This window comes from Solanum lycopersicum, chromosome 2 (assembly GCF_036512215.1).
Source record: "Solanum lycopersicum chromosome 2, SLM_r2.1".
NCBI classification, from domain to species: domain Eukaryota; kingdom Viridiplantae; phylum Streptophyta; class Magnoliopsida; order Solanales; family Solanaceae; genus Solanum; species Solanum lycopersicum.
In genome coordinates, this window is record NC_090801.1 from 65,365,770 (window position 1) to 65,387,478 (window position 21,709).

General features: G+C 35.4%; 2 protein-coding genes across 15 annotated transcripts in view; both read right to left on the minus strand.

Annotated features, from left to right (window-relative positions):
- LOC104645721 (uncharacterized) overlaps positions 1 to 13,243 on the minus strand; it is a 31,314-nt gene extending 18,071 nt beyond the window's left edge. For 4 of the 14 annotated variants that reach the window (XR_011215073.1, XR_011215071.1, XR_011215076.1 and 1 more), the window contains exons 1-9: positions 13,126 to 13,233; positions 12,332 to 12,429; positions 11,837 to 12,256; positions 11,734 to 11,747; positions 10,674 to 11,644; positions 7,416 to 10,153; positions 7,120 to 7,230; positions 6,157 to 6,758; positions 14 to 5,967 (exon numbers count right to left, since the gene is read on the minus strand). The gene's annotated coding sequence lies outside the window, so the exon portion shown is untranslated. Of the gene's footprint in view, positions 1 to 13; positions 5,968 to 6,156; positions 6,759 to 7,119; positions 7,231 to 7,415; positions 10,154 to 10,673; positions 11,645 to 11,733; positions 11,748 to 11,836; positions 12,257 to 12,331; positions 12,430 to 13,125 lie in introns of all 14 variants that reach the window. The other 10 variants (XR_011215075.1, XR_011215074.1, XR_011215078.1 and 7 more) reach the window with 10 other exon arrangements.
- Positions 13,244 to 16,825: 3,582 nt separating this feature from the next.
- Positions 16,826 to 20,369, minus strand: LOC138342191 (uncharacterized). Its single transcript, XM_069294408.1, has 4 exons — positions 18,572 to 20,369; positions 17,818 to 17,956; positions 17,256 to 17,397; positions 16,826 to 16,864 (listed from the first exon to the last, which is right to left on the minus strand). The coding sequence occupies exons 1-4, from the start codon at positions 20,367 to 20,369 to the stop codon at positions 16,826 to 16,828; spliced, it is 2,118 nt and encodes a 705-aa protein (XP_069150509.1).
- Positions 20,370 to 21,709: the final 1,340 nt, after the last annotated feature.

Sequence of the window (21,709 nt, forward strand, 5' to 3'; positions counted from 1 at the left end):
GGGCTAAAAGTACCTAAGCATGAATATGTATGTTCCAGCTCAACTTCAGCAAGAAGAAATAATCAAAACATGCCTACATACAGAAGTGATCAACAACTTCAAAGAAAAGAAAGCGTTGAACATCATATCTACAACAGTGCCTCTCACATACAAAGCTCTGGGTGCCAAATCTGAGAATAGATATAGTTTAGCCACTTGGTAATATCAATAGGAGAAGTCCTCCAGAACGGCTTCAGATGAAGAAACAACAATGCAGAGAGGTTGGAGGAAAGGAAGTACTTACAGTTATGCAGATTTAGAATCTTTGACTTGAAAATACGTTCTTCTTAATCACCAACACAATATTACATTACAACACTAAAAAAAACAATACTACTGAGCTGCATCACATATATTCATATACTTATTGTGTCTTGTACTTTCAGCTACTTCAACACAACTAATTGTATAACTAGATGGCAAATGTAAAGAAAAGAATAACATCATTTTACACATTACTGAAAAGACACATGGTAGCCTGAGAACATGGTCTCCAGATTATAGTAAATGTTAACCAAATCTTAAGATTAAACAGTGGTTGTTAAAGAAACAAAATTTAAAAAAGATAACTTATCACATCTCTTATCCATTAATTTGGGCCCATATACATTCATTATGTAAACATCAAGACCTGCCGTGAGCTTGAATGAACCATCTGTTGAATTCAATTTAATTCAATTTGTTAACGGAACTCAGAGGAATGAAAATCCCAGTGGACAATAGCGGCAACGGAGAGAAGGAGAAGCATGTGTGCAAAGTCGTTCATCCTCACTGCACACAAATTTAAAAAATCAAAGAAACCAGATGGGACATATCCTTAAATTAGCTAGTATAACAGAGACAGACCTTTCAATGTCAACAATTTTGAAGGAGACAGTGGGACGCACAAGGTAGATTCTTAGCAGAGACTCTTTCAGAGAATGCAAAACCCTCATTGGGCTTCCGGAGTACATATGCAAACCAACGAACACAAACCGCCAGAACGGCCTATTAGTTGAGTAATGCATGCAATCCTATGGCTACAACGACCATTCCAAGTATGTACATCGAAATCAATACAATAGAAAAGATGATGCCAGCATCAAGAACATCAGTATACTATCTTTAAAAGTTGTGTGAGTGGAGACTTCAAGAACAACTCCACAACATTCAATTCCTACGGCTGTTGAAACCAACTCCTCAACAACCCTACTGAAATCATACAAGATAAACATACTCCAAACCAAATTCTAGAACATCTACGAGAAAAACAACAGAATTTTTTGGAGAAAGAAAGTTTTCTTGAATTTCTTTATATTTGCAATGTCAATATATTCTTGAAAATAACAATTTCATTATTTCCTGTAAATATGCCTTAAGAATACAGGTGTAACTTCAAAAAGATGGATAAGTTCTTGATTTTTCGCAGGCAAGAATTCAAAGAAAATTTGACATTGTCACAAAAATATTCTCTTATCCACCAGTTGGAGAACTTTTGCACCCTCTAGGCAGGTTTTATCAATGGTATCCTGATTCTTAAGACTCTCCGTTCAAGTACCGTTCTGCATCTCATATTGGAAAAGGTAACAATCCATCATTTTAGCAGAATAGAGAAGATGCAAAAACATCTGAGATATAGTTAAAGTACTCAACTGTAATCTCTGGATGGAAGTCCATCCATTTTGTCCCAGAATCTAAGAAACCATGACTTTTTGTAGGTGCAAATTCTGAAAATTTGAATAAAAAATGTCATGCATGAGAGTTCTATTACAAGATCTGAACATAAGCAAGATGGAATATGAAAGAGACTGTGGCCTAGGAGACTTAGACATCGTAATCTCTAATGCTTTCATGATTAATAAGAATGAAGTCCAAGAGAATCTTGAAAAGTGGGTGAAAGAAATGAAGCTAATTAACTGAGAGAGAACACATCAGGTCATGTGAATTACTAACATATTTGTTTGAGATAATGTCAGAAAGAAACCTAACCCTCCCGAGAAATTTGTTAACATTACTATACATCAGACAATACATTGTCACCACAACTTGGGGTGGAAGATTGATCACATTGATGGGATGACTGCTCTAGTAGCTCCGAGCAGATAGCTTCTGCAGAATGATGCAATCTCCTTCAAGTTCTAGTTTCTGCACTGTCATGGCTGCAGGCATCAATTAGCCTTATGAGACAGAAAATGCACCAACAAATGGAACTTCCTCCTAAATCTCATATACCCACCCTAGGTGCCATGCCAAGCAACAGTTATTCAGCTCAAGAGAGAACATGTTAAATTGCTTTTTTTGAGTTATACCAGAAAGGGTAATAAGAACAAGAAAAGTAGAAGGCCGTGCAGTTTCACCAAAAGGGTGATTTGGTGACAAAAAAATATTAAACTTTGCGGCGCCAAAACAAGATTAGCTTAAAAGTTTTGAAACCCAGCATGGCTGCAAGCACCAGTTTACGTATGGGACAGAGAAGAAATACCAAAAAATGGAACTTTTCCCATAATCTCAAAGACCCACGAGGGATGCCATGCCAAGTAGCAGTTTTTCAGTCCAAGAGTTATACCAGATAGCCATTATGAGTTATGCCAGAGAGAGTAATAAAAATAAGAGAAGTGGAAGGTCATATGTAATTTCACCAAAAGCATTGAAACCCATCGTGGCTGCATGCATCAGTTAGCCTTATGAGATGGAGAAGAAACACCATGAAATGGAAATATAATTCCAAAATCTCATAGACCCGCCTGAGTGCCGTGTTAAGCAACAATTTAATCAGCTCGAGAGAAAACAAGTCTTATTGAACTTCATGGAAGACAAAACCCCTCCACATCTTTATGATGGATCATCTTTTGAAAGTGATGAAGATATAAAGATATAAAAAAATAGCCTTGAAGATGAATAAATGTGCAATAAAGATATCCATCAATTCACCGACTTGAACTTTCTATCTGACTGAGGAATATAGACTCAGGGATCACGCATTTCAGAAGCACTTCCCCACAGAATATTCTGCAAAAATCCAATCTCTCTCCTGACAGTGCACTCTCCAGTGTTGCTTTCCAACTCTAGGCCCTGCACCTCTTTATTTTAACTCACAATTCACAGGTATATCTGAAAAGAGGAGCAGGGAATGGAATAGCAACAGATGAGGAGGATACTTCAAGAACTATATTCTTATCTAGGTTTTCCAAAAGTAGCTTGAGAGAAAAGAAAGTGATAAATGTTGATACTGCAATAACTCTCACCGGCAGAGTTACTTTAAGTCTAGAGAATTGCGACAGTATACTCAATAAAGAGAAGAAACACACCTTCCCCACCTAACCTTTTTGTTTCTTTTCACTTCTCTCTTAACCTACATATGGTACACAAAGTAGAAATTCCGAGCAAGTGATGACCAGTGCTTTTAATGATTGGTAAGCATAAAGACTTCAAAACTCAATTAAAGAAAAGCAGAAATGATTGGGTAAGCATAAAGAAGGAGTCTAAGTCCTAAATGCCAACAAAAATCACACCTAAATTCCACAGAGAACATGACACTATCTTTCAGAATTTCGCTGGAAACCTTCAGGTTCATATCCCCCAGTTCTTGCTAATGTAGAATCAAAAGAAAAATGAGAGGGAATGAATAAAATAAAGGCGTTGATTGAAGGCAGTAACGTTAAAACAGGGGAGTTTATTCGGAGAACATGACACAGTATTTAAGCAAGATTCCATATGAGAAAGACAAGATTTAATCAAATGGAGGAGTGAAATATGAAAGCTAGTAGGTGTCAATGAACTAAACTGTCAAAGAAATACGCGGAACCTGTATCATCAAGAAAACAAACATTTTCTTATAAAACACATGCAAAAGAATCTTGTTAGCTACTGTGCTTTCAACAAGGAGGACAGAACTGATATGGACGGTGGTATTGATACCTCAGAATGGAATAACTAGACTGAGAAGAAGTGCTTGTCATGCTTTGTTTTCTACACATAGACAGGCATATATCCTTCAGATGGAGGAACAGGAATGCTTAAGAAAATAGGCTCTGAAGTGTAGTAAAAGGTTCTGATGAGCAATCTCTCCCAGTCGTTATGTATGCACTACATAGTGTAGCTTTATTCCCAATAATTCCTAATCCCAATTCTTATGTCCTAATAGTTGATGTCACTTCCTAATTTTGTATTAACAACTACAATCAATACTATATTACATTTCCCTTGTAAGACTGACTTGCAAATGGTTTACATGTACTCAACTTTTTGAATGAATTAAAAAATTAAACTTTGCAACGCCAAAATAATTAGCTCAAAAGCTTTGAAACCCAGCATGGCTGTGCAAGCATTAGTTGGCCTATGAGGCGGAGAAGAAAGACCAAAATGGAACTTTGCCCAAAATATCATAGACCCCCCTGTAGTGCCGTTGCATGAGTTCTTTAGCTCGACAAGCAACATGTTTAATTAACTGATCATAGAAGGATGAAAACCTCCAAATCTTCATTGTGTATAAAACAGAGCAGACTGCGCACTAAGAGTAAGAAAAGAGGGAGTGGTAAGATATCATGAAAAGGGTGATCAGGTGAGGGGGGTGGAATAAACTGAACTTTACCAAGTCAAAAAACGAAGCAGCTCAAAAGCTTAGGAACCTGCCATGGATTCAAGCATCAGATAGCCTTACGAGACAGAGAAGTAACACCATGGGATGGAACTTTCTCCAAAATTTCACAGACCCACTTGAGATGCCTTGCCAAGGCAACAGTTTTTCAGCTCAAGATAAAACTTGTTTGATTGTCATTTTGAGTTATACTGGAGAGAATAATAAAAATAAGAAAAGTAGAAGGTCATGTGCAATTCAAGCACCAAAAAATCTGCAAAAAGAATTTCAAAATATTTGAAGTTAGCACTCTCAAGATTTGAGAGTAAATTAAATGTATCGAACTTTAAAATGTTCAACAGAATTACTCTCAGCTATATATTTGAGTTTAGGCAAGATGCTGCCCCACTAAATAAAACAACCCTTCAATTGTGATAAGAAATAACACAAAGCTTCAATTACACCATCTTTATTCACCAACTTACTGTAAAAACCCAAAAAGGCCCCTTCGTAATATTTTGCATATATTATCATTCCATTGTGATGAAATGTGAAGTGTATGTGATTTCTACCCTACTTGAAATTCAGACTACTCTTATAGAGTGTCATCTAGTTAACATATTAAGAACGAGCTTTTGAAGGCAATTAAGAAAGTCAAACCCCACGACTTATGAAGTTATAAATCTTTACTATTGGGAAAGGAATAACTAATGCTACCGGATAAATAAAGGTGCCTGTTCACTTCATTAGGATTTTAAAGCAACTATTTCCACATAGAAACTAATCTAAGTGATGTGTTGACGAAACACCAACCAAAGAAACTAACTTTTGCTAGCTTTTAATAAAGAAACTAAATCTTTTTAGACAAATCAAGAAAGAAACTAAATCCTTTTAAGCTCCTACTGAAAAGCATAATAACTGCAAGCTTTTGCTAGCTTTTACTAAAGAAAATAGCATCTAAGCTCGCAAACTTCCAAGAACTTTTGAATTTAAACAAAATAGACACATAAATTTTTGTGAAGATTACTTCAATTTGAACGACTAAAGTTTATCTTTTTGGTCAGAATAATATAAGGAACTTCCTATTTCGTTATCAGAATTAGAAAATAGAAAAGTAATGCAAAACCTTTTCTGGATTCCATATATCAAATATATCATAGAGTGGCTTGAAGTATAAACAACTACATATTTGTCTTCATCTTTGAGTAAGTTGTTGGTGCAAGGGGAAATGAGATGGAAAACTAATAGAAGAAGTAAATAACATAAGTTTTTCTAAATATGACGTATAAGGAGGGGGGGGGGGGATATTTAATGCACTATCTTTTCGAAATTTCATTGGCAGCCCTCGGCTTCATCTCCTCCGATTCTTGTTACTGTATAATAAAAAAAAATTAGAGGAATGGAATAAATCAAGGGGAGGCGTTAATTGGAGGAAGGGAGTAGTAAAAACAAGGGGTTAGTTAAGTGGGTTGCAGATAAATTTTTCAAAGACCATTAGCAAGATTTAAGTTGATTAAATGAAGGCATGAAATATGAAAGCTAGTTAGTGTGAATAGACTAACCTGTTGAAGCAATTCTAACAGATCCATATCAGATAGACTAACGCCCAAAATACACGGAACGTCAGAACCTGTATTATTGTCAAGAACACAACCATTTTCATATGAAACACATGCAAGAGAATCTTGTTAGCTAGTGGAGTATTTCCTAAAATATTAATGATATCATGAACAGATTTCCAAAATAAGTTGGAAGCTATTCGAGTTTCAAAGCGTCATAATTCAAAAAGAGAGACTCTCTAGCATTGTCTTTTATTGATGTATTGGAACCAAAAAATCGCTTAGAAGTAATAATTCACAATTCACTCGCTATAATCAACCCAACTAAAATATAAAATGTACCTTAAGAGTCAATGTGCACAAATGAAACTTGAAAGCCTAAACCCTCAAAATCCTTCCTCCTTTCAGCAAGGAGCACAAAACTGATATAAACTGTGGTATTGATACCTCATAATGGAATATAAAGCCTGAGACAGAGTGCTTGTCATGCTTTGTTTTGCACATTTAGAGAAGAACCACACCTTCTTTTCTTTTTTTGTGCAATAAGTCAAACCACTCCTCTCTTCTTTTTTTGAAATCAAAAGTCAAACCACTCCTCTCTTAACCTAAATATGGTAAATGAAGAAGAAATACTGAGTATAATGACCAGAGATTTTCACAAAGACATGGCATTTGAAGTCAATAGCTTCCTATCCAACTCATAGAAAAATGTCTACAGAATCAGACAATGTAATCATTGAAACAAACTTCAGTAATCCTAAAAAGTGCAAATGTTCTCAAGTTTAATCTAGAGCATGGTCTGCAGTCGAAAATTAAGAGGAACCAAACGCAGTCCTCTGCTTACATGTGCTCCAACTTCCTCCACTCATCAAAGAAAATAATCATTAATATACATTTCACTCATTCTTCAAAGAATAGAAAAGATACTAACTCAGTAACTCTAACCTAAAGGAGGTAAGTTGATACCTTTTGAAACAAAGGGTATATAAAAAAGTATCCTCGAAAGCTCTTGAGTCTCTACTCTCTTGAATAATACAAAGATTAACAGTGCCAAAGCTGCATTTCCAACCTCCATAGCTGAGGAATAAAGATCTACATAAATTTTTTGGTAGATTTCTACTTTTTCTAAAAAACAGAAATTTTTCTTTTGAATTAGATGACCAAGAAGATTAATACAGCAAATATCTAGATTTACAAAAATTGATGTAGATTCGTAAAATAAAAAAGACTGCAAATTTCATCTAAAGGGAAGCAGAAATTACTGGGTAAGCAAAAAACAGGAGACCAAGTCATAAATGCCAACAAAAATCACACCGATGTGCCACAGTTCTTTGGAGGCCCCAAAGTCAAATCATATAAAACTTATCCTGCGCAGTTTAGGTTCAACAAAAACAGTGAATATATCTGAGATCTACTTCAGCTCTCAATGTCAGAAGCACTGTCAAAAACAAGTAGCTATGATATTAAGTAATTTTTGTATAGGTTCTTAAGAAACAAATCTTGAATTGAAACCTGCATTACGAAGGTCAAGGAAAACAAAAACACCATAAAAGGAAAGCATCCAATTTAGTAAATGTTAACCAAGATTAGTTTTCCGTTTTTCTTTGACAGGACAATATACTGAAATACTGAAGGATCTGCAAATTAAACAGTGGTTGTTAAAGAAACAAAGTGTAGAAAAGATAACTTATCACATCTCTTTATCCTGAAAGCTTGCATTCAATTTGTTAAGGGAACTCGGATGAATCCCAACCATTGGACAACAGCAGCAAGGAGAAGGAGAAGCACATGAGCAAAGCAGTTCATCCTCATTGCAAGCAAACAAGACAGGAAATATCCTTGAGTTAGCCGGTGTATCAAAGGCAAACCCCTTTCAATATCAATAATTTTGAAGGAGACACTGGGATGTGCAAGGGAGATACTTTGCAGAGACTCTTACGGAAAATGCAAGACCCTATTTGGACTTCAAACTAAAAGATCAATCAGATGAGTACGGCTTTAGAAGTAAACCAGACAGGAAATATCCTCAGAGGAACTCCTACTCCACAAATCTAACTTGGAAATTTTCTCATGCAGAGCACCCAAGTTGACAAGAGGGACAGTAATTAGTCACCCATGAGCACACGAACAAACAAAAAGATGTCATTAATAATACGCAATGTTCTCCTAAACATACCATCAAATGCAGTTCCAACGCGATATTTCCTAAAATACAGTTCCAACACAGATATTTCCTAAAATGCAATTTTCAACTCACTTGAAAACACAATGAAATCTGTTCAGTGTTCAACTCCTCAACAATGAGGAACATTCGGAAGACAATAATGCATCAGCATACATAATTGCACTTAGGAAAATATATAAATAACTGGAATGACAATATCAAGAATCAATCCATCAATTATGCTTCACCAAAATTAGTTAGCCTTCCACTCTATCCATATCGGAGTTATTAGGGTACTGTTGATGATCCGTCTGTGTCAGCAAGCTGTCGGTTGCAAAGACATTATTCCGAGAACATGCCATGGCATTTAAACAAAAACTTAAGCAAGATTCGATAAGAAAGATTTGGAGTTAAATGAAGGAGTGAAGTGTGAGAGCTAGTTAGTGTTGATGGACTAACCCGTTGAATATCTTCTAACAAATCCACATCAGTTAGCTTAACGTACAAAATACAAGAAACCTGTATTATCAAGAAAACAATTATATCTTATGAAACACATGCAAGAGAATCTTGTTAGCTAGTGGTGTATTTCCTAAAACATGAACGATGTCATGAGTGTTTTCCAAATAAGTTGGAAGCTATTCAAGCTTCAAGGCCCTATAATTCAAAAAGAGAACTTCTAGCATTGTCTAGTTATTGATGGTACTAGGGGAAAAAATCCCTTAGAAGTAATAATTCATAATTCACTCACTACAATCAACCCAATTACAGCATAAAATGGAACTTAAGAGACAATGTGCACAAATGACACTTGAAAGCCTTAAACCCTCAAAAATCCTTCTTGCTTTCAACAAGATGGTGCACAGAACTGATATAAACTGTGCTATTGATACCTCAGAATGGAACAACTAGCCTGAGAAGAAGTGATTGCCATGCTTTGTTTTCCACACTTAAGAGGCAGGAAAAGGAATGCTAAAGAAAATAACCTTTTTAAGTGTAGTAAAAGGTTCCAGAATGTAGGCTCTTCCAGCCCTTGTGTATTTACGACACAGTGTAGCATTATTCCCAGTCATTTCTAAGCCCAATTCTTATGTCCTATTAGTTGATGTCACTTCCTAATCCTGTATTAACAACAATAATAAATACTAGATTACCTTTCCTGTTTAAGACTGATTTCCAAATGGTTTACATGTACTTAACATTGTGAATGTATAATATGACAGCGACAAGTATTAGAGAATGTTACCGCAAGAAATGAGACAGATGTTGGTTGCTTGTGAATCAGATTTAAGTTCCCACTTTATCCAAATCATATAACTTCATGCTAGAGTTAGGTTCAACTTCAATGAATGTTGCAAAATTTAATGGAATGGAATTTCAGGTAAATGACAATTTTATCAAGTTCCATAGACTAGTTTTGATGAAAATCAAATTTAATAACCGTAACTTACCTGGTAAATGATCTTGAAGCTAGAGAATGAATATTGCAGATCCAACCCCAGTTTTGAATTTGGTCAGCATAGTTGTGTAATATCGGTAACCAGTTTCAGGCATGGTCGACAAAAGCATGGTAAAAGACTCAAAATCAATGTAACCTATTAAAGAGTTTCAAGTCTTCCCCCCCATAAGACAAGCAGCACAAGGAAAATCTATTTCAAATTAGATGACCATAAACGTACTGATTCTTGCTCGAAATCAAGATAAGTTGTTGTCCTCTTTTGTCCAGATAGGACCTGATAATTCACTAAGTTAACACTCCACATTGAAACGATACATCAATGAGTTTTTAGACAGTCATTACCTTCTCAAGCAGTTCTTCAAAATGAATTCACTCATCTGCAGCATGTTGTAGAACATGACAATAAGTGTAATGTTCAACTCACATAAATGCTAGAATCAAACAAAAGATAATAATCATCGACTATGTAAAGAAGGATTCACATTTATTTTGTCATGAGCCGCTGTTTCTACATAAGATTATACACTACCAGACGATCACAAAGTGATGGAACAAAAGATAAAGCACGCTACGACACTCTCTATTTCTTCAGAAATATCACAAAATAGCAAAAAAAAGAGTAAGACATTATTTGGTTAAAGTATTAGTCATGCAGGGAATGTTTATGCGGTGATAAATAATGTAAAAACTGCTATGTGATAAATAACAATGTAAGGATCCTAATGCGGGGAATAATAAACGAGTTATGCTAGCAGGGACTATCTACTACAAAATCGGACCATAAGAGACACTGAGCCACAAATGACACTTGAAAGGTTTAAACCATCAAAAATCCTCCTTTTTTAAAAAAATGGTAACAAGATGCAGCACAGAATTGATATAAACTGTTATTGATACCTCAGAATGGAATGAGAAGCCTGAGAAGGAGTGCTTGTCAGGAGTTGTTTTCCACATTTAGACTGGCATATATCCTTCAGAGGAAGGAATATGAATGTTGAAGAGAATAAGCTACAAAGTGTCGTAAAAGGTTTGAGAATGTAAGTGAGCAACTAATCCTGTATTAACAACTTCAACACCTTTCACATCTAAGACTGATTTGCAAAAAATTTACATGTATTTAACTTCTTGAGTGTATCATATGACTGAGACAAGTACTATAGAATTTTACCGCATGAAGTGGGACAGATGTCAGTAACTTGTGAATCAGAATCAAGTCCTGCTTTAACCAAACCAAAACATATTAAATTCATGCTCATAGCTAGATTTAACAATAGCGTACTCAGGATAGGGTGGCCGAGGAGACAGTCTCGACTAAAAGATGGTAGCCAGAACCATATTTTTCAGCAATCTGTTTAAAGAAATCCATAAGATGATCAAATCAGGCTTCTTTGCAGAAGAACAGCTCCACATAAATGATTTCAATCTCACATGCATCACATCTGAATCTTATGAAGTTCAAGAGACTCCCTAAATGAGGCATCCTCTGTTGATCTGCCAGCTACAATTGTTTAAGACTCGTCCCATCCAAAACCGAGCTAGCTGAAGCACTGAATTTGTTATCCAGGAAATCATCCTCTGTAGGTAAAACATTAGATGTAAGGGGGTGCGCAGAGTTTCTGGATTTTCATTCTCCAAACAATGTGGGACTCTAACCCACTGCAAAAGTAATCCAAAACCAGAGTAAAAACTGGTTAGAAGCACTTCTAAGTAATCCAGATATAGATGCTACTCCTTATTTATCAACTCAATGTCAACGAGACAGCATATCATAAGATTTCAAAAATAGCAGGTAGCCTTGCACATAATTACATGTTGTACCAAACATTTTGTCTACAATCATCATTTCCAAGGTACAAACACTTGTCGTCCTGTAAACAATGCGAATAAAAGAGACCAAGTTAGTAGGTTTATACCTATTCTAATGGATACTACCAACTAAAACTCAAAAGTACTTTACCTTCAAATGTCATCCTGTAAACAGTGCCAAGAACAAAGACCAAGTTAGTAGGGTTTATACCTATTCTAAAGATACTACCAACTACAACTCTAAAAAAATTTACCTTCAAAACCTTACGATATCCATTCGGCCTCCCGTGAGTTTTAGTAACAACTACCAAATTTAGAATCTTTGACTTGAAAATATGTTCTTCTTGATCCAAGACGCCTGCTACCCATAGTGCTTTTGAACCCTGGGAACATGGTCTACAGATTATAGTAAATTTTAACCAAATCTGAAGATTAAGAAGCAGTTGTCAAAGAAAGAAAGTGTAAAAAAAAAATAACTTATCACATCTCTTATCCATCGATTTGGGCATGTACACATTCACTATGTAAACATCAAGACCTGATATGTATACAGAGTGCTTGAATAAACCATTGTTAAATTTAATTTGTTAAGGGAACTCAGAGGAATGCAAATCCCACTAGACAATAGCGGCAACGGAGAAGGAGAAGCACGTGTACAAAGTAGGTCATCCTCACTGCAAACAATCTTACAAAATCTAAGAAACCAGATAGGACATATCCTTAAGTTAGCTAGTATAACAGAGACAGACCTTTCAATGTCAACAATTTTGAAGGAGACACTGGAATGCACAAGGGAGATTCTTAGTAGACTCTTTCAGCGAATGCAAAACCCTCAACCCTCAATGGGCTTCCAGATTATATATGCAAACAAAAGACCAATCAGAACATAGTATAACCACAAAATTATATCGGAAGACACTAATGAACAAAAACCGCCAAACAGCGTAATGCATGCAATCCTGTACACTACACAACCATTCCAAGTTATGAACATCATAATTGTTGGCCAAAAGAAATTATGTACAGCAGCATGAATACAATAGAAAGATGATGTCAGCATCAAGAACATCAATACACTATGTGTGAGTGGAGACTTCAAGAACAATTCCACTTCTTTCCATTCAATTACTCAACAACCCTGGTGAAAACTAACACCCCAACAACCCTTGTGAAAAATCAGGCACATGCATTTGCTTAATGTCCCCCATATCCCTTAAGAAAAAAGTAAAAACAAATTCTTGAACATCTTTAACACACACTACAAAAATAACAACAGAAATTTTTGGAAAAAGAAAAGATTTCTTGAATTTCTTGATATTTCCAATGTCCATATATTCTTAAAAATAACGATTTCGTTAATTTCCTTCAACTATTTATTAAAGAATACGGGTGTAAAACTTCAAAAACACAATACGTTCTTGATTTTTTCTTAAAAAGAAAATCTGACATTGTGACAGAACACTTAATGGATGGAAAAAAGCATCGATGCGAGAAACTTAAGTTAGGTTAACGGTAGCGTAATGGTGGAGTACCGATGTCGTACCGGTGTTTTGATTCGTCGCCGGTAGCGTACCGGGCGTACTCTGCGCCGGCGTATGAAGGCACTGTTGGAAGTTCTAAAACGCGCCTGTAGCATCTATTTAAAGTTTTCTAAGACACGCTTTTAAAAAATGCACGCGGAAAAAAATAATAATAATAATTAATAACTTATTTATTATTTTAATAAAAAGTCTACCCATCGATAGTAAAAGGAAATCAATCAAGAGTTTATATGATTAAAAAAAATTATTGTAGCTGATATATATATATATATATATTACCGATAGAAATTTATTCTTCAAAATTTTAATCTTAAAATTGTAGTCAAATTATATATCTATCTCCAATTTCATTTTAAATTTTAAAATAATAATATTGCTTTATTTAAATTGAACTAGTAAAATAGTGCACGCTGAAGCAATTTGAATATTATTGATATATTTGAGTATTAAAAACATTTGAAATGCTAAATTAACTTTTTGATTTAAAAATTATTTACTCCTCGTGATATTATTGATGATGTGAAATTTGTTATATTATCATCGCGTGTAAGTTTAAAATATTTTACTTATGTAATTTTTATAAATCAATTTAGAATATGAAATTTATGGTTCAAAATTTTAATAAAGTTATAAAATTTTATGTTAATGTTTTATACTTATTAAATATATATCTTAAAATTAAATACATATCAAATTTAGGTTAACATAATTTTATTTCAAATTTATCATCAAAATGCACATTTGTCAATATTTCTTCTTGATCTTAATTAGAAATACAATTTTGACTTATATATAGCTTGAAATTTTTGTGCTCAAATTTATGAACAATGATCTAAAAAGAGATTAGTACACTAGTAAAGGGGATTTATAATTAATAAATCGGATGGAAAACATAGTTTTACGTTAATTTATAAATTATTTATTTTGAATCAAAATTTAATGGAAAAAAAATTATGGTTGGCCCTTTTTTGGACACGTTTTAAAATGATTCTCTTTTTATTGCTCTTGTTAATTTGTGGATTTTAAAGATAATTTTTAACAAACTGAAAATTTTTATCAAACGCAATTAGATTAATCTATAAAAGTTTGTAGATGTTAAACTGTAATTTAGTGTGTTATCAATTATATTTGCAAAAATAAAATAAATTAGTAATAGGGAAAATTTGTTGCTCTTATTACTCAACTTCTTCACTGCTTTCATTACTCCTTCCTTGTAATTTTGATAGGACTAAAAAAAATTTTGAAGTACAAATAAATTATATGTTTGTAGAAATATTGAGAAAACCCAAAAAATAAAAAATAAAATCCCAAAAAACACAAGGTTAAAAAAACCCAAATTTTAATGATTTGATTTAGTTTATAAATTTAAAAATTCGACACAAATAATTTAATTTGATATTTAAAAAATCCAAATTACATCCTTTTAACTCCAATTATTAAGTTTTGTAGTGTTTATTTACTAGTTTCTTAGATTCAAAATTTATTAATTTTACTCATTTAATGAATAACATGCGAAACTAATTGGAAACTAAACTACTAGCTATGTTTTAAATGTATTACAGTGCATGATCATTCGTTCATTACAATTAAAAACTTAAAAATTAAGATATTTCTCCGTTTCATATTACATAAATATCTTATTATAAAAATCTCTATGGATTTATTTCTTTTGATTATGAGCCAAAACTTCGAAAATTGAACACTCAAGCTCAGGACTTAATTATCTGCTAATATATACATATTAAAGTTGTGAAGTTGTGATTATCTCACTTGTTTGACAAACCATGCTTTTATTTTTGACTCATTTAGTTTTAGTTTGCAAAATAAATAAATGAAACGATCTATGTATATATAAATGAGGATCTTTGTTCCGCCCATGTAGCATGCCTTAATGATCAGAAAAATATAATTTTTTAAAATTCTTTTTAGGGCTTTTAAAATTTTTTTACACAATGATATTACATTGCTATTAATAAGTTACTTAATGAGCATTACACCTCCTAACCTTTTATTTCACATTTTAACCTTCAAATTATTTAATATAAAAAATTATAACTCCTAAATATTACACCTATAAAAACCCACTTTGAGACATGTATGATGGTCATTTTATTTTTATTTTCCTTATTCTTCATTTTTTGTTTCTTTGATTTGTTAATTTTTTTGTCTTTATTTGATCTGATTTTTGCAGGAGAGGTTTATATAATGATAAATGTTTGATATTTTGCATAGTTAAACTTTGTGACATAAAATAATTTGACATGTCTGATTATCATTATCACTTTTGTTCTATTGTAAAATTATACATTGATATTATTAGTTTGGATTGTTGATGATACAAATCATGATTTTTTTATAGAAAAAATAATTTGTTCATTTTCTCTTTTGCTTCTCTTTAGATTTTTTTGAGATTTTTTTTCTTATTCTTATAATTTCTAATGACACTGGTTGTTTTTATTCACTTTGTAAAGTTTAAATAATTGAATTATGTTATGTTGAGAACATGATTCTTCTTTCCTCTTCAAATCATATAAAACTAAATATTTTTAATATTTTTGCTTGATTAGTTGACTAGAATTTTATGTCTTTTTGTAGTTATTATTGTAAGGATTGTTTATAGTTCTCCGGTTAAACCTCCAATGCAAAAGAGTTGGTTGGTTCCTTATCAACTTAATTAGTTAATTGAAGAAACGCCACTGTATCTTATTTTTAATTTCGTCTAACAATATCTTCCTCCTCACTAGCTGTCAAAATGTTATACAAATATATAATAAATATCAGTAATACAAATAGCAATATCACATCTCAATATAAAGTAAATAAAATACGAAATATTAAATACAAACATGTTATATAGCTAAGAATCAAATAAATCGATTCCTCTTACAATTTCTTATCTCACAATTACATAACAATGATACGGTAAAAATAAATAATTTTAACGTTGCATTATTTATTATATTATTTATATATGGAAATTATTTATAGGTCAAAAAGTTGTTTCACAATTTTTAGAATTTAATCAACAAAAAGTTAACCATTTTTTAATTTCACTTTAAAATATCCGTAGGATTACTTTTTTTTGACGATTTTAATTTTTTTCTATTCCTTTTGATTAACTTTTTAATTCCATGTCTCTTTTTAAATTTGTTTTTAATTAATTTTTTATTAAATAAATTTATCTCCTATAATATAAAATAAGATAAAAAGTATATATGGTTCAAAATAATAGTAATTACTAAAAATAATATTTATTAGTAGAAGCATATTTAAAAACTTTTAATTAATTTGAAATTTCTAAAACGAGGTAAAAGAAATGTTATATAATAAAATTAAACCATAAAAATGGTGGAGGATTTTACTTAAACATGTTTTTGTTTATTAAGAAAATATGTAACTTTTTTTTTAACTTTTTCTCTTATTTTTTATATATTTATTTTAAATTAATTTTTACCATAAACTCACACTTCTTCATCTTTCATAGCCTCTATACTTAATCAATACTTATTAGTAATACCTATAACTTCCAACTTTATACCTTCATAACCCTCAATTACTTATGTTTAAATTTGTGACATCTTAAAGCACATCAAATATTTATGACCAAATATATTTGTGTTTAGCTTAATTGTCCTCTACTTTAATCTTGTTATGTCAAACTTATCGACAAAGACTATCGTGTAATTATCTACTTTAATCTTGTTATGTCAGACCACCAGGCTTAAGATGCTCTGCCTTAACCTGCTGACAATTAGGACACTTAGCCACATAGTCTGCAATCCTTCTTCATGCCATCCCACCAATAAATCTGCTTAAGATCATGATACATTTTTGTGGAACCTGGATGTATGGAATATCTGGAACCATGGGCCTCTGTAACAATCTTGGTCCGTAAATCATCTACATCTGGTACGCACAACCGGTTCTGGTATCTAAGTATGCCATCATCTCCCAAAGCAAAAGACTCATTCATTTTTAACAACACTGAGTCCTTCATCTCCATCAACACAGGATCGAGATGCTGACCCTTCTTGACTTCCACTATCAGGGATGATTCAGAACTAGGGTGAACTGAAACACCTCCACTAGTAGAGTCAACCAACCGTACACCCAGCCTGGCCAGTCTGTGTACCTCTTTCACTAGCTCCTTCTTCTCATCCTCAACGTGGGCTGTACTCCCCATGCTCATCCTGCTCAAAGCATCAGCCACAACATTAGCCTTACCTGGATGATAGTGCACATTCATGTCATAATCCTTCAGCAGCTCCAACCATCTGCGTTGCCGTAGATTCAGCTCTCTCTGCGTGAACACGTACTGGAGACTCTTATGATCCGTGAACACATCCACGTGTACTCCATATAGATAATGCCTCCATAACTTCAACGCAAACACCACAGCTGCCAACTCCAAGTCATGAGTGGGATAATTCTTTTCATGAACCTTGAGCTGTCTGGAAGCATAAGCTATCACCTTACCAGCCTGCATAAGAACACATCCCAAACCGACCCTAGATGCATCGCAATAGACAGTGTAATTCTCGCCACTCTTAGGCAGAGTAAGTACCGGGGCTGAAGTGAGTCTGTCCTTGAGCTCCTGGAAACTCTTCTCACAAGTATCCGTCCATTCAAACTTGGATTTCTTCTTTGTCAAGGTTGTAAGTGGGGCAGCAATGGAAGAAAATCCTTCCACGAACCTGCGGTAGTAACCAGCCAATCCCAGAAAGCTACGGATATCGGTGGGTGTAAGAGGCTTTGGCCATTTCTTAACTGCTTCAGTCTTTCTGGGGTCCACTTCTACACCTTGATCGGACACAACATGGCCCAGGAAGGTCACTGATCTCAGCCAGAATTCACACTTGCTGAATTTGGCATACAACTGATGTTGTCTAAGTACCTGCAAGGTTAGTCTCAAATGCTGTTCATGCTCTTCCTTGGTCTTAGAGTAGATGAGAATGTCATCAATGAATACTATGACGAAAGAGTCAAGGTATTCACGGAAAACTCTGTTCATGAGGTCCATAAATGCAGCAGGTGCATTCGTGAGACCGAATGACATAACCAAGAACTCATAATGACCATAACGGGTACGAAAAGCTGTTTTTGGGACATCCCTATCCCTAACTCTAAGTTGATGATACCCTGAACGAAGATCAATCTTAGAGAAGAAACTAGACCCTTGGAGCTGATCGAACAAATCATCAATTCTGGGAAGTGGGTACTTATTCTTTATAGTGACTTTGTTGAGCTGCCGATAATCGATACACATTCTAAGGGTCCCATCCTTTTTCTTTACAAACAACACTGGAGCGCCCCAAGGGGATATGCTCGGCTGAATGAAACCCTTATCCGTGAGATCTTTTAACTGCAGCTTCAACTCCTTGAGTTCTGCTGGAGCCATTCTATAAGGAGGAATTGAGATTGGTTTAGTATCAGGTTCTAAGTCGATACCAAAGTCAATCTCTCGAAGGGGAGGGACTCCAGGCAAATCTTCAGGAAACACATCTAGGAATTCACTTACTACAGGCACCGAGTCTATGGAAGGAACGTCATGATCTAAATCATTAACACTCACTAGATGACATAGTAACCCTTTGGCCATCATTTTATTGGCCTTGAGATTTGAAACCAAGGGGTTAGGACGAATCGGATTGTACCCCTCCCAGACTAACTCTTCTCCATTAGGGAAGCGAAACCTCACCATCCTACTACGACAGTCCAAACAAGCATAATAGCTGTGAAGCCAGTCCATGCCAAGAATAATATCAAAATCGCGCATGGGTAACTCAATCAAGTTTGCACACATAGCCTTGCCACTCACAACTATTGGGCAATTCTTGTATACCCTATCGGTTCTCACATTTTCTCCTAAAGGCGTACTAACCACTATAGGATCATGCAGAATTTCAGGTAGTATTTCAAAGGTAAGGGCAAGCAGAGGAGTCACAAAGGAAAGCGTAGACCCTGGATCAAGTAAAGCATAAACAGAAGTTGAGAATACTTGCAGCATACCTGTGACCACATCAGCGGACTTCTCCTGCTCCTCCCTACCTTTCAAGGCATAAAATCTGTTCCTCTTCGGAGGTTCGGCTGCTGCTGCATTATGTGGGGTAGGCCTAGGCTGAGCATTACCCCCAGCCTGACCTCTGTTCTGGGGACAGTCTATGACCATGTGTCCACTCTTACCACAACCGAAACAGGCATTAGTGCCCTGTCTACATTCTCCAAGGTGCATTCGGCCACACTTAGTACAAGTCTTCCTTGGACGCTGCATCTCACCTCCATTGCCCCTCTTGGGTTCGGGTCTGCCTCCTCTAGGCGTTGTATTTCTCTGAGGGTCAGAATTTCCAGCACTCTGTTGCCCCTTCTTGAATTTGGGCTGCTCGCGGACGCCAAAATTGTTTCTGTGGCCTCCATGGCTGGGACCTGCCTGATCTTGAGGCCTAGGCCTCCTAACATCACGTACACCTCTCCTCTTTCGGCTGTCCTCTACCTGTTGGACATGCATCATTAATCTAGAAAGGTCCATATTATCATGGAGCATCGCAGCCCGACAATCTTCCTCTAGGTCTCCATTGATTCCTGTGAGGAATCTGCTCATCTCCTCCCTGCTGGTAGAAACCAAGGGAGTAGCATACCTTGATAACTTCACAAACTTCAGGGAATACTCTCTGACAGTCATGGATCCTTGCTTAAGGTTAATGAACTCCTCAACCTTGGCCTCTTTCATCTCTCTAGGGAAGAACCTTTCCAAAAATGCTGTCTTGAACAGCTCCCAGGTGACTGGCACCCCTCCTAGGACACGGCTATCTCGCCACATTTTGCACCAAGTCTGTGCAACATCTTTGAGCTGGTAGGAAGCCAACTCAGCCTTCTCAATATCAGTGGCCCCCATGGCCACCAGTATCTTATGCAACTCGTCTATAAATTCCTGGGGATCTTCTGAAGTCTTAGCCCCTGTGAAAATTGGAGGATTCATCCTCGTGAAGTCTCGCAGTCTGTCAGCTATGCTGCGAGCCGGTGGGTTTTCCCTCAGAACATCCTGCCGGTTGACTTGGGCAGTCATAGCTTGGGCCTGCATCGTGATGGCCTGTGCCATCTGGGCTAGAGATGCCCTCACCTCCGCATCAGTCAACCCAGCTGGGTTCACTGGCATGGCCACTCCTTCAGCTGGAGCCTGGGGTGGATTCTGATTACCCCTAGCTGCTGCTGCTCCCGTCCTCAGACCCTTAGTTCCCCAGGTATTCATTCTCTGAAAACAGCAAGGTTGATGTTAGACACGTTCGTAACACCAAGAATCTAAACATTAGGAAAAGCACAATAAGATAAGAAGAAGGGAAGTCTTTCCTACGCATCGTGCAGTCTCTAATCCAGGATAGTGGTGCACTTCACTACCATGACTTAGAAACTACTCAATGTGGTTGATGTGAACTCATTATTCGAAGAATTTAACCTAGCGCTCTGATACCAACTTTGTCACGACTGGAATCTAGACCCCAGACGAGACCGGCGTCGTTGACCTCTCAGAGGTCGCAGACAAGCCTACTTACGTCATTCTTACTTTACATAGATTAATTTTAGCGGAAAATTTGAAATTTTTGATTCTTTAATCATACTTGCTGAACATTCTTAACATTTCGTAATCGTTCATCATCAACCATCTAACATTTAAGAGATAAGCAACTGAAAGAAATAATTCATTAAGTATTAATTGTATATCGGCCAAAATAGCACCAATACAAAGTTTGAACCAAAACAGGGAAGAAACGCTAGTGGAACATGCTCCGCTAGCTCAACTCTAAAACTACGCTAGAATGTAAAACAGTAGCATCCTCGAAAGCATGAGGACCTACCAAACTCCGGATGAATACTGATGTCCGGATAGCTGCAACAACGAACCTGTAGCTCTAGCGTCCACCTGTGCCTGCACCTAAAAGTAGATGTTCGTATGGAATTAGTACACACTTGTACTAAGTATGAGTATATGCAAGTACACACCAGGGACATGCATGAGGAAGAATAGCTCTTTCCTAACAACATGATTTTTGGAAGTCAAGTCAGTGGACTTGCCAAATTGAGATTGGGAAAGTTATGCCATGAGAGTGACATGCATCATTATAATTATCGTATAGCACACAAAACATAACATATTCATATAACACATAACATATAACACATACTTTCTTTCATATTATTCATTCGTATACCATGAGACCTTATTATCATAGACTTAACTTTAAGACTTTCCAAAATGAGGGCTCAACATATGGGACCTCAACTAGGGAGCCTTCTTTAGCAAACACAGAGTCTGCTTCACTCATTCATTCGTATTTCATTTCAATTCATTCATAGGCCAGTGCGAACACCAGGTATACCTAGGATGTAGTTTAAGACTCTCATTGGGTTTGCTGTGCAATGATCAGGAATGACCTAATGTCATTACCTGAATCTAGCTCACCTCTTGATTATCCTATCCTAACACCTTCGGTATCATTCATTTCTTTATATGATTCGTTTGAGGCTGGCCTCATTCATTCATTGGGAACTTTAACTTTAACCGACATAGATCATGTGAGCATCATGAAATCC

Excerpts from the sequence above, each read along its gene's own strand:
- LOC138342191 (XM_069294408.1), bottom strand. The coding sequence starts at position 20,369 with ATGAATACCTGGGGAACTAAGGGTCTGAGGACGGGAGCAGCAGCAGCT. Across the intron at positions 17,957-18,571 it reads CCTTCGAGAGATTGACTTTG|TGACCTTCCTGGGCCATGTT; the intron begins GTATCGACTTAG and ends GGCTGAGATCAG. Across the intron at positions 17,398-17,817 it reads TTGGCTGGTTACTACCGCAG|ATGGTTGGAGCTGCTGAAGG; the intron begins GTTCGTGGAAGG and ends ACGGCAACGCAG.